Genomic DNA, 15,995 nt, shown 5'->3' with positions numbered 1-15,995 from the left:
CACCCCCTGCTTCATTTCTGGTTTATGTTTCTGCTGAGAAGAGAGGAGGGACTATGAAAAAGTTTATTTTAGTCTTCCTTGATTTGTATTTTTATGGCCTCCACCCCCAACCTGCAGATGAGTCTATATGAATATTTATTTATATTCTAAACTCAGCAGGAGGGAGAAGCAAATAAATTTAGTGCTTTCTTTAAATAATTCCTTTTCTATGAAGCAAAAATAATGTCATTGGAAACTTTTAAATAGGCATTTAATTAGCCTGTGTTGCTTCTGAACAAAAACCCTGCTGGGATCCTTTGGAACACTGTATTCCAAAGAGGCGGTCAATATGCAAAATTGATGACTACACGTTCTTTGTTACCAGGCCTTTGTGCATTGCTTGCTTATGAAGTCTAATCCAATCATAAATTGCACCCCTGCACCAATCAGAGCGCCCAAAGCCCTCGATGAATGAAACTCAAGTGGAGAACTTTGTTGAACCTCATTGTTCGAGCTGTCACTTTTGAAAGAGCTTTAGCGGACTGACCACTATAAAACCCATCATCTAGCAGGAAGGGCCCGTGTAGACCTCTTGTCACCCTCACTAGCTGGATCTTCCCTCGAGAAGTTTGCAAAGGAGGAGAGAAGAACTGAGGGTGGGAGGGGGAGGGAAGAAATCTCCGATTGGACACGTTGAATAAGATTATTTCTTTTAAAAAAAGAAAAGAAAGAAAAAGCTACTGAGATGATGTTCCCCAGCCTCATTGCTCCTCCAGCAGTGTACCCCAATCTCCTAAGACCTACTCCTACGCTCACGCTGCCTCAGTCTTTGCAGTCTGCTTTCTCTAGCCACTCCAGCTTCTTGGTGGAAGATCTGATCAGAATCAGTAGGCCGGGGAGTTACTTGCCCCGGAGCGTCCCCCAGCCCACTTTGTCCCCTCCAACTTCAGGAGCCACCTCTGCCATGACTGACACAGTGACCTCAGATTTAGTCAGCTCCTCCGCTTCCAGCAGCCGGCGAGGGTGCTCCCCTCAGACTTCTGCGTCTCAGGCAAACGAAGCCACTTTCCTCAAGTTCGGAGTGAACGCCATCCTGTCGTCGGCTCCCAGAACGGGTAAGTGACCCACAAGCCCAGGAAATAATGACACATTCGAGCTTCCGACTCCGTAGAAGGGTGGAGGATGGAGGGAATCTTGAATGACTCCTCCTGCTGGCTTAGTGCTTCCTCGTCTTATCCACACAAGTTTCGCTACCTAGCTGGGCTAGTTCAAGAGCCGGGAGGCACTAAGAAACCTTAACTAACTTGAGCGGAGCCTCAACCTGTGCAGACCGGGTTCTCTTCTTATATCTTCCAAGATCTTGAGTTAAAGTAATGCTGCCAGAGACCTACCGACCTTTTCCTTTTCCCCGTTGCCTTTCTCAGAGTCCTGGTGAGACCGTGCTCTTCCCCACACTTTTGAGGAAGTGATTTTCAAAATACTAGATGAAAAATTGATGTACTACGTGATGTGATCTCTCTCTTCCCTACTCCAATCCCGTTTCTCTCCTTACAGCCCATACGCAACCCTTCGGGGAGGGGAGGGGAAGAGAGAAGGGAGGGGAAGGAGCGACAACAACCACCAATAAATTCAGAACGCAGTTTGATTTACTTTGTTTATGTCTTGAGGTAGGGATGGGGGAGGAGGGATAATTGCAGGATTCACGGCATGTTTAATCATGTCGTGCTTTTTTATTTTCTCTTAACGAATACACTAGATTAATAAATGTTCTCTCTCCTCCCCTTCTTTCCTTCCCTCTTCTCTTCCATCCTCCCTCTTCCTCTCCTTTTTTCTTTCCCTCTTCTTTTTTTTTTCCTACCAGAGACTTCCCCTGCCTTGCTTCAGAGTGTACCTCCTAAGAGTTTCTCCTTTCCCTATTTCGAAGGATCCTTTCAGCCTTTTATCAGATCCTCTTATTTCCCAGGTAAGTCTCAAACTTTTCTTTCCTTATTGAAAACGAAACGGATGCTCTTACGCTAGCCATCTCGTTCTTTGCATATTCCTCAGTAATATTTCTCCGTCCATTCCTAGAGGTTATGCTCTGGTTCAGAGGTTGGAGGGAGTACAACATTCAAGAATCAGTCGCGCCAATTTGATGCCCTATTTAGCACAAGCAGTGACTGCTTGACATTTTGCTCCAATTCCCTGCTCTACAAATTAGCAGGAATTGTCATGGTCCAAATTTGAGGCGGTTCCCTTCTCACTGAGAAGCTGTTGGCATCTCTTCACGGCCGCCGTTTTCCCACAGAGTCAGTGCACTTTGCCATGATTCCCAACAAAGGTTTCAGCACCGAGACCAATTGGTCAGCTCCCTCTGGGCAGCCACACACAGACCCGGCACTCACTCTACCATGCTGCTGATAGACACTTACCAGCCATGGGCTAATTTCCCATTAAGGGTCATTCAGTGTTTCAGCATTTTCACAAGACCACATGGAGTGCTCCGTTGTGTGGGGTGTTTGGTGTAGTCAGGGGGATGTGGGGAGAGATCCCCCTCAACCCCCTTCATCCTGCTTTCTCCCCCCAGTATTCCACTCTACAATCCCCACCCCCACTCCAAACAAAATAATATCAAAAGAACCTGGAAGATCTAAAATAAGAAACAAGTCAATGGGAAACTCGAGGTGATACTCTCCTCCAAAGCCATCTCCAGAGGGAAGTGCAGCCGCACCTTGAACACCGAAACTGCTACTTCACGCAGGTGTAGACTCAGAGTAAAAAGCGAAAGTGGAGATTCGCTTTTCAGTGGGAAATGGCTAGCTATGGGGGGAGGGCATGAACGCAACGCAGATCTCCCGATCTCCTAATACGACCAAAAAGAACTAGCGATTAATTTTTAAAAGGGGGTGGGGGAATGCAACACCCCCCCAAAAAAAAAAAACTTTCATTCACGCTGGAGATAATGGAATCTGCTCCCTTTCTGCCCCATCTCAATGCCTTAACAATAACAACTTGAGGTTTATAAATAGCTTTTCATGTCCATTTAATGAAAATGATTCGGGGAAGAGAAGCCCCTGCCATCAGTATTCTCCCAATGGTCCTGGCATGCAGTTGTGTTTAGTTTGAAAGTGTAAATCTCTTTTGTTCCAATAATATATGGCTTTAGCTGCTTGTCCTCAGCCTTTTTCTGTTAGTTCATTACTACACAATTACCATTCACGCTTCATTAGAATCTCTGTCTCTCCTCTGGAGGGTTTTTTTTTTTTTTAAAGGCGAAACTCTCTCCTTTTTATCATACCAATACCCATTGGGAACCGGTCGATGTGCTAATGAGCTGCCACTTTTCATGTATTTGGACAGAATTCTTTTGGTTTTGTAAAGGAGGAGGGAGGAAAGATTAATATTTTAAAAGATGAATACCGATTATTTAAAAAAAAAAACCTAGGTCTCCAGAGAATTTCCCCCCTTCTATTGGGGGAGGCACTTCATTTTCATCTGAAGAATGCAGAAGCTACGGAGCTGATAAAAGCTTCGGAAAATCCAGGGGTTCAGGGCTAAGGGAAAAGCGGTTTTATTTCACCTCCATCTTAGCTAATGCGCTCAGCCTTTTTTCCCCCTTTCTTTGAAATTCAAAACAAAACAGGCTACTATTGAAACTATTTTATACGTTTCAGTTGTCGTATCTAATCCTGGTTATTACGGTTGAAAAGGAAAGTTATTTGGGCGGAAAGCGCTTTTCACCATTGCAGGTTTATAGGTGCTGGGCCTATTCATTTGGGATATATGTCTCGAGAGAAAGAAAAGAGGAGGGAGAGAAAGAGAGATGGGGGAGGAGAGGTAGAAAAAGACACGAGGACTGAAAGAGATGAAGGGAGGAGTGCGGGGGGAGTGAAGAGTGAATTGTAAGCAGAGCTGGGGGAGGGGACGGGAAAGAGAGAGGGAAAAGGCGAGCTGGCGTCCAGAAAGCGCCTCTCTGGTGGTGATCCTGCTCCCTAGCTCACTTGTCACTTTCCCTCCCTCATTCTTGGCAGCCTCGTCCTCAGTGGTGCCCATCCCTGGCACTTTCTCCTGGCCCTTGGCAGCGAGGGGCAAGCCCAGGCGGGGAATGCTTCGCCGGGCAGTGTTCTCCGATGTGCAGCGGAAAGCGCTGGAGAAGATGTTCCAAAAGCAAAAGTACATCAGCAAACCTGACCGGAAGAAGCTGGCGGCCAAACTGGGCCTAAAAGATTCCCAGGTGAGGGCAAACGGTTCTTTGTCCCCTGCTCGCCCATACGCCAACCCTCCTTATTTCGTAGGGTCAGAGACCCAGAGTTGGGAGAGACCTCTGAGGTCATCTAGTCCAATCTTCTCATTTTACAGATGAGGAAACTGAGGCTGAGGAGATTAAGTGAATTACTCAGGGTCCCACGGTAGCGATTCTCTAAAGTAAAATTTGAATCCAGGTCTTCTAAAAGTTCCAATGGATTGAATCCAAGAACTCAGATTTCAGTTGATGTCCTTTGAGACATAGTGATACAGTGGAAAGAGCTCTGAATTTGAAGTCAAAGGATTTGAGTTCAAATCTAATCCAGCTTTCAAATATTTATCTTCTGTGACTTCAGAAAAGTCATTTCAGAATCCTGAATCTTGCTCTCCTCAGCTGTAAAGCAAGTGGTTGGAATCTAGTCATTAGACTGTCCTTTCTATCTCAACTCTATGACCTTATAATGTGTTGTTATTCAGCCCCTTCTGCTCTATGTGAACTATTTACTTGGCAAAAAAATTATTACATGATTATTACCCTGCCTAACGTGCAGGGCCCCAGACCCAAACCCCAGCTATTTTCCACTGCTAGCAGAAGGGAACTTGTGGAGCTAAGTGACTGCAGACACCTAGCACTTTGAAGAGCTTGTCTTACCCTAGAGATTCAACAGGGAAACTAAACCGAAAGGCTTCTTCAGGGTCACTGGCAAAGCCCTAAAGGACTATTTTCACCTAGGTAAAAAAAGAAGAGGAAGGGGAGTGAAGTTCTTAGTTGGAGGTAGTTTCAAGAGGGCAGTCTCACTTCTAGCAATGCTCTGAGAGTGGGTGGGTTAACAAGGAACTGAAATGGAGGTCAGGATAACTTTCTCAGTTTCTCTCTCTCTCTCTCTCTCTCTCTCTCTCTCTCTCTCTCTCTCTCTCTCTCTCTCTCTCTCTCTCTCTCCATCTCCATTTCCATGTCCTGAAGTAATTTGCTGTACAGGTTTAAGTTCTACTCAAAAGTTCTAGTCCTGTCTGTTACATTGACTAACTTCTATACTTTAGACAAAAGGGACAGAACAGGACTTGGGTTTTTGTTGTTGTTTTTCTGTACAATGAATGCTGGGTTAGATAATCCTTAAGGTTCTTTCGAACTCAAAATAAAGGTCCATGGCTTCTTTATTCTCCCTTCCCTCCCCCTTGAATTCTAATCTTTTCCCCTCTCCTTGAGATTAGGAATGTGTGTGGGGAGGAGGGAGGAGTGGAGATTGAAAAGAAAGGGGGAAAGAAAGCAGGAGAAAATAGTCAAGGTCCTTCTTCTGCCCTCTTCATCTCCCCTTTCCCAGCTTCTCTTCCCAGTGCCCTCCTTCAGGTCTTCTCTTTCTTTGTACCTTCCTCCACCCCTTTCCAACTTTCTGTCCCTTTTCTCTACCTTTGCGGGCTCTCTCTCTCTCTCTCTCTCTCTCTCTCTCTCTCTCTCTCTCTCTCTCATTTCTCTCCCTCCCCCTCTCTTCCTCCCTGTTTCCTTCCCTATTTTCTAGCTCTTTCTTCATACCCCTCTCCCTTTCTCTCTTTTCTCCTTTCTTCATCTTGTCTCTCTTCCTTTTCTCTTTCCTCTTGCTCTCCGACTCTCCCCATGAGGAGAGCTTTCTCTGTTGATCTTTCCGAAGATCTACCCCTCCCCGGGGCACAATCTAACTAATACCCCCCACTCCTTTCTTCTTGGTTCCATAGGTGAAAATCTGGTTTCAGAACCGTCGGATGAAGTGGCGGAACTCTAAAGAGAGAGAGCTCCTGTCTAACGGGGGCTGTCGAGAACAGACTTTACCCACCAAGCTCAACCCCCACCCAGACCTCAGTGACGTGGGCAAGAAATGCCCGGGGGACGACGAGGAGGAAGATGACGAAGAGGAGGAGAGCTCAACCCTGAGGCCGGCCAGTCCTCGCCATTCCCTGGCCTTCCACCGCTCTTCTGAGCACCTCCACCTCCGCGATCGGTTAGCAGCCCAGCTACCTCCCTCCCCCACTCACTCTAGCAGCCCCAGTAAACCTTCGGACTTTTCAGACTCGGAAGAGGAGGAGGACGAGGCCGAGGGGGAAGAGGAAGAGATCACTGTTTCTTAGAAGGCCTTAGCCAAAGAGGGGACGATATTGACAAATTAGACGGGGTCTCATGAGTACTATGGGTCCCTCCCCATAGCCAGCTGTACCACTTCCAAGTAGCTCGCCTCTCCACCCCCCTACAAGTATCAGCCAGGAGTTCTCCCGATTTTACTAGTCTCTCCCCGGACAAAGAAAGCCTGCCATTTAATCCCACTTTCCACGGAAGATTATCTAGATCCATTTTCTCTTAGGAGATTCTCTCCTCCTTACTACTTTCTCAACTCCAAACAATAAGCTAAGCTTAACTGAATTCTGTATCCACAAACAGAGTTGGAAAGGTTTCTCTGATTCATTAGTAATTGCAAAACTCTGTGGGTTAGGGAGTGGGACTTAAGAGAGCAGAAAGGTTCTTCCAGGGCATCAGTGAGATTTCAGAGGCAGATTGGGATGCAGTTGTCCCACTTAAACTCAGCATCCTTTCTACTAGCTCCAATATCCATTTGTGCCTTGGTCCTTCCTTTCACAACTACATTAGTAAGCACAGCACAGTATCTGGCCTGGGGGTGGGGAGGTGGTGGTGGATAGCAAGGGAATGACTACCAAGGTATTACCCACAGCAAGGAATGAAGTTCTTTGTAACAGCTTTTGAGCCTGCTCTGAACTGAGAAATACATTGTCTAAAGGGAGACATAAGGTAGTTTATATTTTTATATGTGTTTAATTTTTTCTTTATAATTTATGCATTAATATATGTTAAGCACTCTCTAACCAACCTCCTTTTGTTCCCTGGGTGCCACCACCTCTAGTTACAAGGCTCCTTGATTCTGGGTGCAATGTGAAATGTGGGTGGAGGAGATGGCTAAGCTTCCGACTCTTGGCCAAACTTGGCTGTCTTTGCACAGCTTTTATGAATTGTACACTATTTTGTACACATGTGCTGTATGGATATTTTAAACCAAGGTTATTGTGAATGACACTAAGGAAGGACTGACTAGATTTGGGTTTTTGTGATGGCTTTTAAACTAAAAAAAAAAGTAGCTGTTTAATGGTATAACTTATAAAGAAACATTTTTATTTTGTATTTTACTCTGTACAGATTTTAAAATATGTATGTAAATATAATAAATGGAACAAATGCCAAATAAAAATTAGAATGTTGAGATTACAGGTGAATTCACCGTTTGTATCAAAATAGAACATTATATATTGATGAAGTGGCCCTGGTTGTTCGATCGGTTAAATTATTTAACACCTCTACCTCACTTTCCTAATTTGTAAAAATAATTAGGGGACTGATTTAGACTAGGTAACCACTAAGATCCCTTCTAAATCTAAAATCTGATGTTTCTATCTCCAATAGCATAATACTAACAAATGAAGACCCTTAGGATCAGTTTTTCTCTTTTAAAGATTGGAATAATCACATTAAGTGAAACATGAAAACAAATTGAAAGTATTCAAAATTACTATTTCTTCATGTTCTCTTATGAGAAGATTGTTCACCCTTTAAAACCTATAAAATTTACTTTGATTTTCCTACCATTTTAGAATATGGGGAAAGTTATGGTTGAGACATCTGTCCAATTGGATCACCAAGGATACTGTCTCCAGTATTATTTGTTTGTTCCTTTCTTTTTTATGACAGGATATGTGGAGACCTTTTAACTTTTCTTCTTGATGATCTCATCTACTCCCATTGCCTCTTTTATCACCTATGTGCATATATCTTCCCAATCTATGTGTCCAGACCAGATCTCAACCATTAAATTTTAATACCATATTTCTAATTGCCTGATAAACTGTTCCCTCTGATATTCTGCCAGCATCATTCAAAAGTGAAATTATATTTCCCACAAAACTTGGCCTTTTTCATAAATTCTACAATTCTGTTGATACACACCACTATTCCTTTGCTCTTGAAACTTCATGGTCATATTTGATTTTACCCCTTATTCTCATCCAATATCCCAATATCCAATTAATTTTTCAATACAATTTATCTTACTAGCTTACTTTCTAGCTTCTACTTCTTCCTTTCTTTTCCCTTTTCAACCACCTTAGTCCAAGTATGCATCAAATTACAATCTCCTGAGTTGAGTTCCTGCATCCCATTTTGATGTTATGAAGAACATAGCTTAAATAATCTTTATAGACTTTTTAGACATAATTTCAGCCAAATATAAACTTCCCATCCTCACTTCCTATCCTGTACATTCTCCTCTCCATGTCTATGCCCCTGCAATCCACCACATTTATCATGGACTTCTCTTTCCTCTCCATTCCTCACTTCTGTATATTGTACTACTTTTTTTTTTTTAATTTCCAGGCTGAATGCAGGTCTTATCTCTTCCATGAATCCATCCCTGATCTCCCAGTGACCCCCTCCTCAGATTTTGCATAATACCCTCCTTTGCACTTATCCCACTTGATATTATTAATAATATAACATTATTATTTTTAGATTATTATCACATTATTATTTTTAGAACCCATGTCTTAAGCCAAGATCAAACTGAAGGAAAGGCAAGAGGGCTGGATTTGGAATTGGGTTTAAAGTCTACTTTTATGTGACCACTAGCTAGTTATTTTATCATTCTGTATAAGCTTCCTCTCTTGTGTAGTGGGTATAATGACATCTGCAGTACTTATCTCATAGTCGAGAGAATCAAATGAGTTAATGTGTATAAAGAGCTTTGCAAAGCTTTAAATGCTATATAAATGTCTGTTGGTATTAGTGAGGGCAGGTATTGTGTCTTATTTTATCCCTGCATCCCCACTATCTAATACTTTCTAGACAAATGTCTGTTGAAGTAAATTACTGAATTGAATGGGAGGAAAAGGGAGTAAGAAAAAACCACAGAAGTCATCTAATCCCCCCAATATTTTAGCTATTGAATATATGCCCTCATGCATCTATATTCTTATAAATGTGGATATTTCCTAGAACAGGGCAGATAGTTACCTACCCATATCTTCTCCTTTAGTAAAACTTGGACTTTTTTTCTTCCCAAGAATTTTCCATAAAGGATTCAGCCCATATCCCAGGGATCTTCCTCTAGATTCTTTCTTGTAAAAAAATGCCTGTACTATGCAAATCATATAGGTTATTCTGTTGTTGCACAGGTTAAATGAGATAACATAGGAAAAACTCTTTACAAATGCAAGATATATACAGTGGAATTTTAAGGTAATATCAGACAAAAAGGCATTAACTGGAAAGAGGGAGAAAAGGTGCTGGAAGAGGCCTCCTGCAGAAGGTAACATTTGAGCTAAGTCTTGAAGGAAGCCAGGGAAGTTAAGAAGAAGTAGTAAAAGAGTCCAGCATTCTAGGAACAGGAAAAGCCAGATCAAAGGCATAGAGTTGGGTAATTGATTGCCTTGTTCAAGAGACAGTAATGGGACTGTTTTGCTGGATCATGGTTTGTAGAAGCTGTCTCAAAATGTAGGAAGAGGTCAGGTTATGAAGTGCCAGAAGATTTCATACTTGATCCTGGAGGTAGTAGAGAACTCATTGAGCAGAGTGGTGATGCAATCAGGACTTATGTATTAGAAAAATAACTTTGGTAATTGAGTGGAGTGGGGAGAATTTTGAGGCATGGAGAACAATTAGAAAATTAATGGAGTAGTCCAGGTGTAAGATAATGAAGGTTTGCTCTAGGGTGGTGGCTGTGTGAGTACAGATTTTGTAAAGGTATAAATGAAGAGATCTGGAAACAAATTGAAGGCGAGTTGAATGAGAGAGGAGTCAAGCAGGATAATGAATAAAGTGAGGGTGAAGTAACAATGGTCATAGGACAAAAAACAAGTGACATTCAACAAATATTTTTCAACTACACCATCTATAAAGGACACTATAAGTAAGTATTAATGGTGAAGGGTGAGGTACAAAGGTTTGACAAAGAACAACTTGAGCTTTCACGAAATTAACAGTCTAATAAGGCCTACCCTCCAATTATTAATAAAAATTCAATAAAAAATAAAATGAAACTAATGTACATGATGGCAATGCTAAAAGTCTTGATGTAGTTTTGTTTTAGCAACTTAAAACTGCACTAAGCCTTTTGGCACAGCACCTACATAATATTTAAACACATTAGAGTCAACAAAGTCCTATTTGGGACCCAAAGGTGAAGGTTAATACCAACAATGGAGGTCAGAAAGGAAGGAAGAGAACTATGAGGAAGAGGCAAAGTAGGAGGATGAGAAGATTTTTAATCTCACTAGTGAATTGATAGAGAATCACAAATGGTTTTTGAGTAGGAAAAAGTTTAGGAATCAGAAGGATTATGCAATGTGACCTAGAATAGGAAGAAGAATGAAGAAGACCTATCAGGAAGTTTTTAATAGTCTATGAATGTGGTATTGAGAGAGCAACAGTAGGAATAGGGGAGAATTCATAGTCAAGAAATGTTTAAATTATATCATCTGAAGAGGCATCCCTAAAAAAAGGGAAAGGGATGGAAAGTCATGGAAGTTCACTTGAAAGGAGCTGGTAACTTATTGACTGTAAAAGATTGGGAAAAGGAGAATCAAATATATTCCCAAATTTACATATTTGAGAGATTAAATTAATAGTACTAGAGAGAGAAATAGGAAAGTTGGGAGGAAATGATTTGTTTTATTGTAAAAGATGAAATGAATTTTAATTTCAGTTTTGGCTATGTTGAGTTTGGGATACTAACGGAACTTCTCTATGTGGTCTAGAACCTAGAAGAAATGTAAAGATTGAAAATTCAAAATTTCAAGTCATTTGCAAAGAGATGGTAGTGGGAATCATGGGAGAGAATAAGTTTGTCAAGGAAAAGAATATAAAAAAGAACATGACCAAGAGAAAACATTTAGGAAATGCCCCACATTAAGGAGTTGAGGAAGGTTGTGAGGTTCATGAAGGAGGCAAGAAAAAGGTGATTAGTGAGGAAGATAAAAAATCAGAAGACTTGAATTTCTGAAGCTAAATAATATATCCAGTAGAAAAGAGTGGACAATAGTATCAATGAGGAGTCATATGAAATGTCAATGAGGATGAAGACCTTTCCCAAAAAAAGTTTTGTATTTGATAGTGAGGAAGAGCAGTTCTAGCAAAACTGAAGCCTGATTTCAAGGTGTTAGAGGGAACAGTGAGGAGAGAAAAACAATGGGTATTAACAACATGTTCAAAAAGTTTAGCAGTAAAAAGGAGGAAAGAGATGAAATGTTACTTGGATGGGAAAGAAGGTGCAAGAGAAAGCTTTCTTAGAATGGGGGAACCCTATGCATGTTTATAGACAGAAGCAAAAGACCCAGTGGAAGGAAAACAATGCAAATTCATGATTCCTCTAAAGAATTTAACAGTGTTGACTTCTTTCTACTATACACTCTCCTCCCTGAGTTGTTGAATATAACTTTCTCCTTTTTCTCTTATCAGAATGATCATTGCTTAGTTTCTTTTATAAGCAACATAATGTTTCCTTTTCTACATGTGAATCTCAAGGCTCTCAACTAATTTCTCTCCTTTCTAAACACTTGCTTTTGTTGATCTTATTAGCTCCTATGAATTTAATTGATCTCTATGAAATTAATTCTGTTCCTACACCCACTAAATCTATATATTCAACTCTTATCTCTTACCAGAGCTCTAGTTTCAAATCAGGTACTTCCAGAATCATGGATTCTCTTCCCTAATTTCTGTCAAATGCCACTCTCATCCTTCCAGTTCCTTAACATTTTGAATTTTTACTGGACTCTGGATCAGTTCCTTATCATTTTTGACCCAGACTTTTGTAAAAGATTCTTATTCTCTCCCTTTGGCATTTCATCTTCCAGCTGCCAAATTGTCCTTTCTAAAACATAAGTATAATATCTGTGGTGATTTTTAATGGAATTTTCTAAAGGAATATAAAATGGTTCCTTAAAAAAATACAACTTTTGATGTATATAACACTTCCCTACTCAGGAATCTTAAGAGATCTAGAGCCGGAAGAAACCTTGGCTAGGTTAATCTTCTCTTTTATAGAAGAGAAAAGTGAGATCCAGAGAAATTAATCAATTTACCCAAGCTCATATAGGTAGTAAGTGGTTAAGCTGGAATTTGGACTCAAGTCGTATGATTCCAAGCTTAGAGTTCTTTCCACAGTACCACACACTAGACCGCCCCTTTTTTATTGTCTCTAGCATAAATTTTGAACTTCCCCAGTTGGCATTTCAATCCCTTAATAATCTGGCTCTTAACTATCTTTCCACCTTGGTTTCCAATTTGTTAGGAGAAATGGTGGCAAGGACTTTTTACTACTTCTGATTTTTCCTGCTGGGTATATTTAATAGGCACCATTTAAATGCTTGTTGGATTTAATTGAAGTAAGTTAGAGAGAAAAGCTGTCTCCTGGAGTGAGTTTATGAGCAAGTAAAAGGTAGTTCAGGTAGAGAAATTAACCTTAGTTAAGAATAAGCATACTTCTTTTATTGTAACCAGAGGGAAGGAAGAAATTGTTCCCTTTTCCCTCCCTAGAACCTCTGGCCAATGCTAAAAAGTCTTGAAAAGGAAAATTCCATAAGTTCTCTATGAGTGACCCCAATTTTCTCAATGAGCCAGATGTGTTGCTAGGTCATTTGCTGCAAGTGGAACTAGGGTTGGAATTGGGAAAGAAAAGGAAAAGGGAAAGTTTGGAATGGACATTGCTGCTAAGAGGCAAGAAGGATCGTTGAGCAATAATTATATTCTAAGAATCTGATTGTGGACAGTCTACTGGTTCCATGATTTTATTGTTTTTTGTTGTTTTGTTTAGTCATTTTTCAGTTATGTCCAACTTTTTGTGACTTCATTGGGGTTTTCTTGGCAAAGACACTGGGGCAGTTTGCCATTTCCTTCTCCAGCTCATTCTACAGATGTGGAAACTGAAGCAAATGGGGATAAATGAATTGCCCAGGATCACACAGTTAGTGTCTGAAGCTAGATTTAAACACAGGAAGACTCATCTTCCTAACTCCAGGCCCTTCACTCCATGCACTATGGCACCACCTAGCTGCTCAGAAGTGGTTTACATTTCCTTTTTTTCTATAGGAGGCAGGATATGTGGGGAACTAGAAGATTAATAAAGAGCAAATTTTGGATTGGGTAAGAAGGAAAGAAGGAAGGACCGGACCGGACCGTGACTGTCAGTATAAGAGAAAAATTTCTCTTCTCACATGACAGCTGCCTTACTCTAGCTCAAGTCACATTATTCCTCAATTGGATTAGGGCAATCTTAATTGATGTCTTGGCACATGGGATGGCCCTTCTTTAATCTGTTTGCACAGCTGCCAGATTGATACTTCTATATACACTGCAGCCTAAACACATTTTCCTCTGCTAAAGAAGCTTCACTGGCTCCCCATTTCCCTGGAATTCATTGGAGATACTGTTAAAGGACCAGTCAAGCCTTCATGGGGGGCTCTATGCAGTAAAGCAGTAGCTCAAATGAAACAAAAAGATGCACAAATTTAGAGACATCTCCACTCCAAATATTCATATGGATTATTTGTGCCCAAGATGTGGTAGAACCTTCTGAGTCCATATATTGGTCTGATCAGCTATCATCAAGCACTTTCCCTCCAAGTTAGTAACAAACTGTTTCCACTCAGAAAAATGCCCTAATCTGTTGACATTAAATCTCTGAGTAGTCATTTTGCCTTAGGGCCACCACTTTTACTGAATGCAAATATTTAGCTTGGAGAGGATATGTCTCTGATCAGTCCAGCACTCTGTGCTACATTGCCTTCATCACTCTCACATTCTGTCTGTCTCTTCTTATAATCACATAGTTTATTAAATGTCATTGTTTGTTGCAAGGGTGCATCCATGAAATTGTATTGTATTTAGGTAAATGCAAGACACTGTTGATGATAAGGGCATGAGATGCACAAGTCTTTTGTTGTAAGTGACCATTATTGTTGCTGTTTCCAACTCCATTCCTTCTGAGGATTCCTTGCCATGTCTGATAGTCTGTGTCTATTCTAGTATTAAAATTGTCCAGAATTATAAGCTTGTCCTATTTTGGCATATTGATGATGAGTCTCCAAGTCTTCATAAAATTTTTCCTATGACCTCATTAGGGTTTGTCCCAGTAGGAGCACAGGCACCAATGATGGTGGTATGGAGTTTTCCTGCAAGTGGCAATCACATAGCCATGAGTCTGTCATTCACTCCTTTTAGTGGGCATACAAGCTTATTGAATAGATTAGTTTTGATTGCAAGATCTGCACTGGCTTCATGGTTCCTTAGCCACTCCAGAGAATGTGTATCCAGCTCCAGCTTCAGTAAGCTGGCCTTCATTTGCCAGTCTTGTTTCACTCAGGCTAGCTATTCATCTATAATACCTGCTAAGTTCTCTCCCAACAAGTTGTTTGTCTTTGAAGTCTACTAGATTTTGTTTTACCTATAAGTTTTTGTACATTCCCTGTAGCAGTGGTGAATGGAATCATCTTTTCAGATGTATTTTTGACACTTTTTTGTGTTTCAGACACAGGATGGGATCTCCACCCACTATGGTAATCAGGCTAGGGTTAGGTAAGCAAATGACTTTTAGGGCACCTTTTCTAGACCATTCTTCATAGCAGGAGGTTAGCAGTACAGTCTTTAAAGGGCTGCTCAGACATCCAAGGGGTTGTCAAATCCCATTGCTGCTTCCAGTGAGATTACCCTATGGTCTGGGTCACCTATGTGCAGGGTTATGACTACAGCTCACAGTGTATCTGCGCCTGCTGTTCTGTTACTTGCTTGTTGCCATAGAGCTCTGAGAAAGGTAAAAATAGTAAAAGGATATGGGTAATGTCTTTTAATTCATGCATACATTGGATTTAAATAAGGCATTGTTGCACCAAGTCATTGATCTCACTCTGTCTTCCAGAGCCTGTGATGCATTAGATGACCTTAGCATCTTTGATATCTAACCAAGCTCTAAGTGCTCCACAGTGCCGACTTTATCTGCCTTTTTCTTGTCTTTGCCCCAAAGAAAGTCTTTATATGCTTGGGGTACACACTTTCCTAACTCACTATAGGGTTTGAGACCTCTTTGATTACCTGCAGCCTGGTTTAACCCATCCACTGAAACAGTTTACCAGAATGTGACTGCTATGCATGCTGTAGTTTCTGGGAATCACAGATGAGAGTTAAGTAGATAGTTAGATGCCAAAAATAGAAAGTAATTATGAAAAATGTACAGGAGATCTCACATCAGAAGTACTAGTTTTCCTTGAATACATCCTATACCCTTCTCCTTATCTACTGTCTCAAAGACCCACTTCTTTCTGAGACTACAATGATCACTTTCCCCTCATTGCTAATCATTGATTTGATTTGGGCACACCACATATTTCCCTCTATTCCCAGTGCATCTTTCCTGTTTCATATGTAATTTTTTTGTAATTTTATAACAAAATAAATTGTTGATTCACCTATCTCTAGATTCTGTCCATAACATTCCAAGCCTGCTTCTTTACTGCTATCTTTGCTAGATTTCTGCCTTTCCTGGTCTCCTTGGTTTTCTACAAACATTCTGTTGTTCTTGTTGTCCTTGGTTGCTGCATTTGTTCATTCTTCTTGTATTTTTGTTTTCTAGGGTGTTTGAGAACCAAAAAGGCCTCTTCAGTTCATTTTCTCTCTAAGAATATTTTAAATTCATTTTTATTATTGGATATCCATCTTTAAAAATTTATAATTAAGATCAGATTTGCAGAATAGGTCATGCTGGGCTACATCC

The 15,995-nt window shown here is 40.8% G+C and overlaps 1 protein-coding gene across 1 annotated transcript; it reads left to right on the top strand.

Annotated features, from left to right (window-relative positions):
- The first annotated feature begins 724 nt into the window (after positions 1–724).
- DBX1 (developing brain homeobox 1) lies at positions 725–6,461 on the top strand. Its single transcript, XM_051967475.1, has 4 exons — positions 725–1,094; positions 1,841–1,942; positions 3,990–4,192; positions 5,914–6,461. The coding sequence occupies exons 1-4, from the start codon at positions 725–727 to the stop codon at positions 6,301–6,303; spliced, it is 1,065 nt and encodes a 354-aa protein (XP_051823435.1). The 3' UTR covers positions 6,304–6,461.
- Positions 6,462–15,995: the final 9,534 nt, after the last annotated feature.

Source organism: Antechinus flavipes, chromosome 6 (assembly GCF_016432865.1).
Source record: "Antechinus flavipes isolate AdamAnt ecotype Samford, QLD, Australia chromosome 6, AdamAnt_v2, whole genome shotgun sequence".
Taxonomy (NCBI): Eukaryota; Metazoa; Chordata; class Mammalia; order Dasyuromorphia; family Dasyuridae; genus Antechinus; species Antechinus flavipes.
The sequence above is the reverse complement of the archived record's forward strand: the minus strand, read 5'-3'. Positions and strand labels throughout refer to the sequence as shown.

Bases quoted from the DNA above. Each gene is read 5' to 3' on its own strand.
- DBX1 (XM_051967475.1), top strand. From the start codon at position 725: ATGATGTTCCCCAGCCTCATTGCTCCTCCAGCAGTGTACCCCAATCTC. The intron at 1,943-3,989 runs GTAAGTCTCAAA...CATTCTTGGCAG, and splicing joins CAGATCCTCTTATTTCCCAG to CCTCGTCCTCAGTGGTGCCC. The intron at 4,193-5,913 runs GTGAGGGCAAAC...TTGGTTCCATAG, and splicing joins TGGGCCTAAAAGATTCCCAG to GTGAAAATCTGGTTTCAGAA.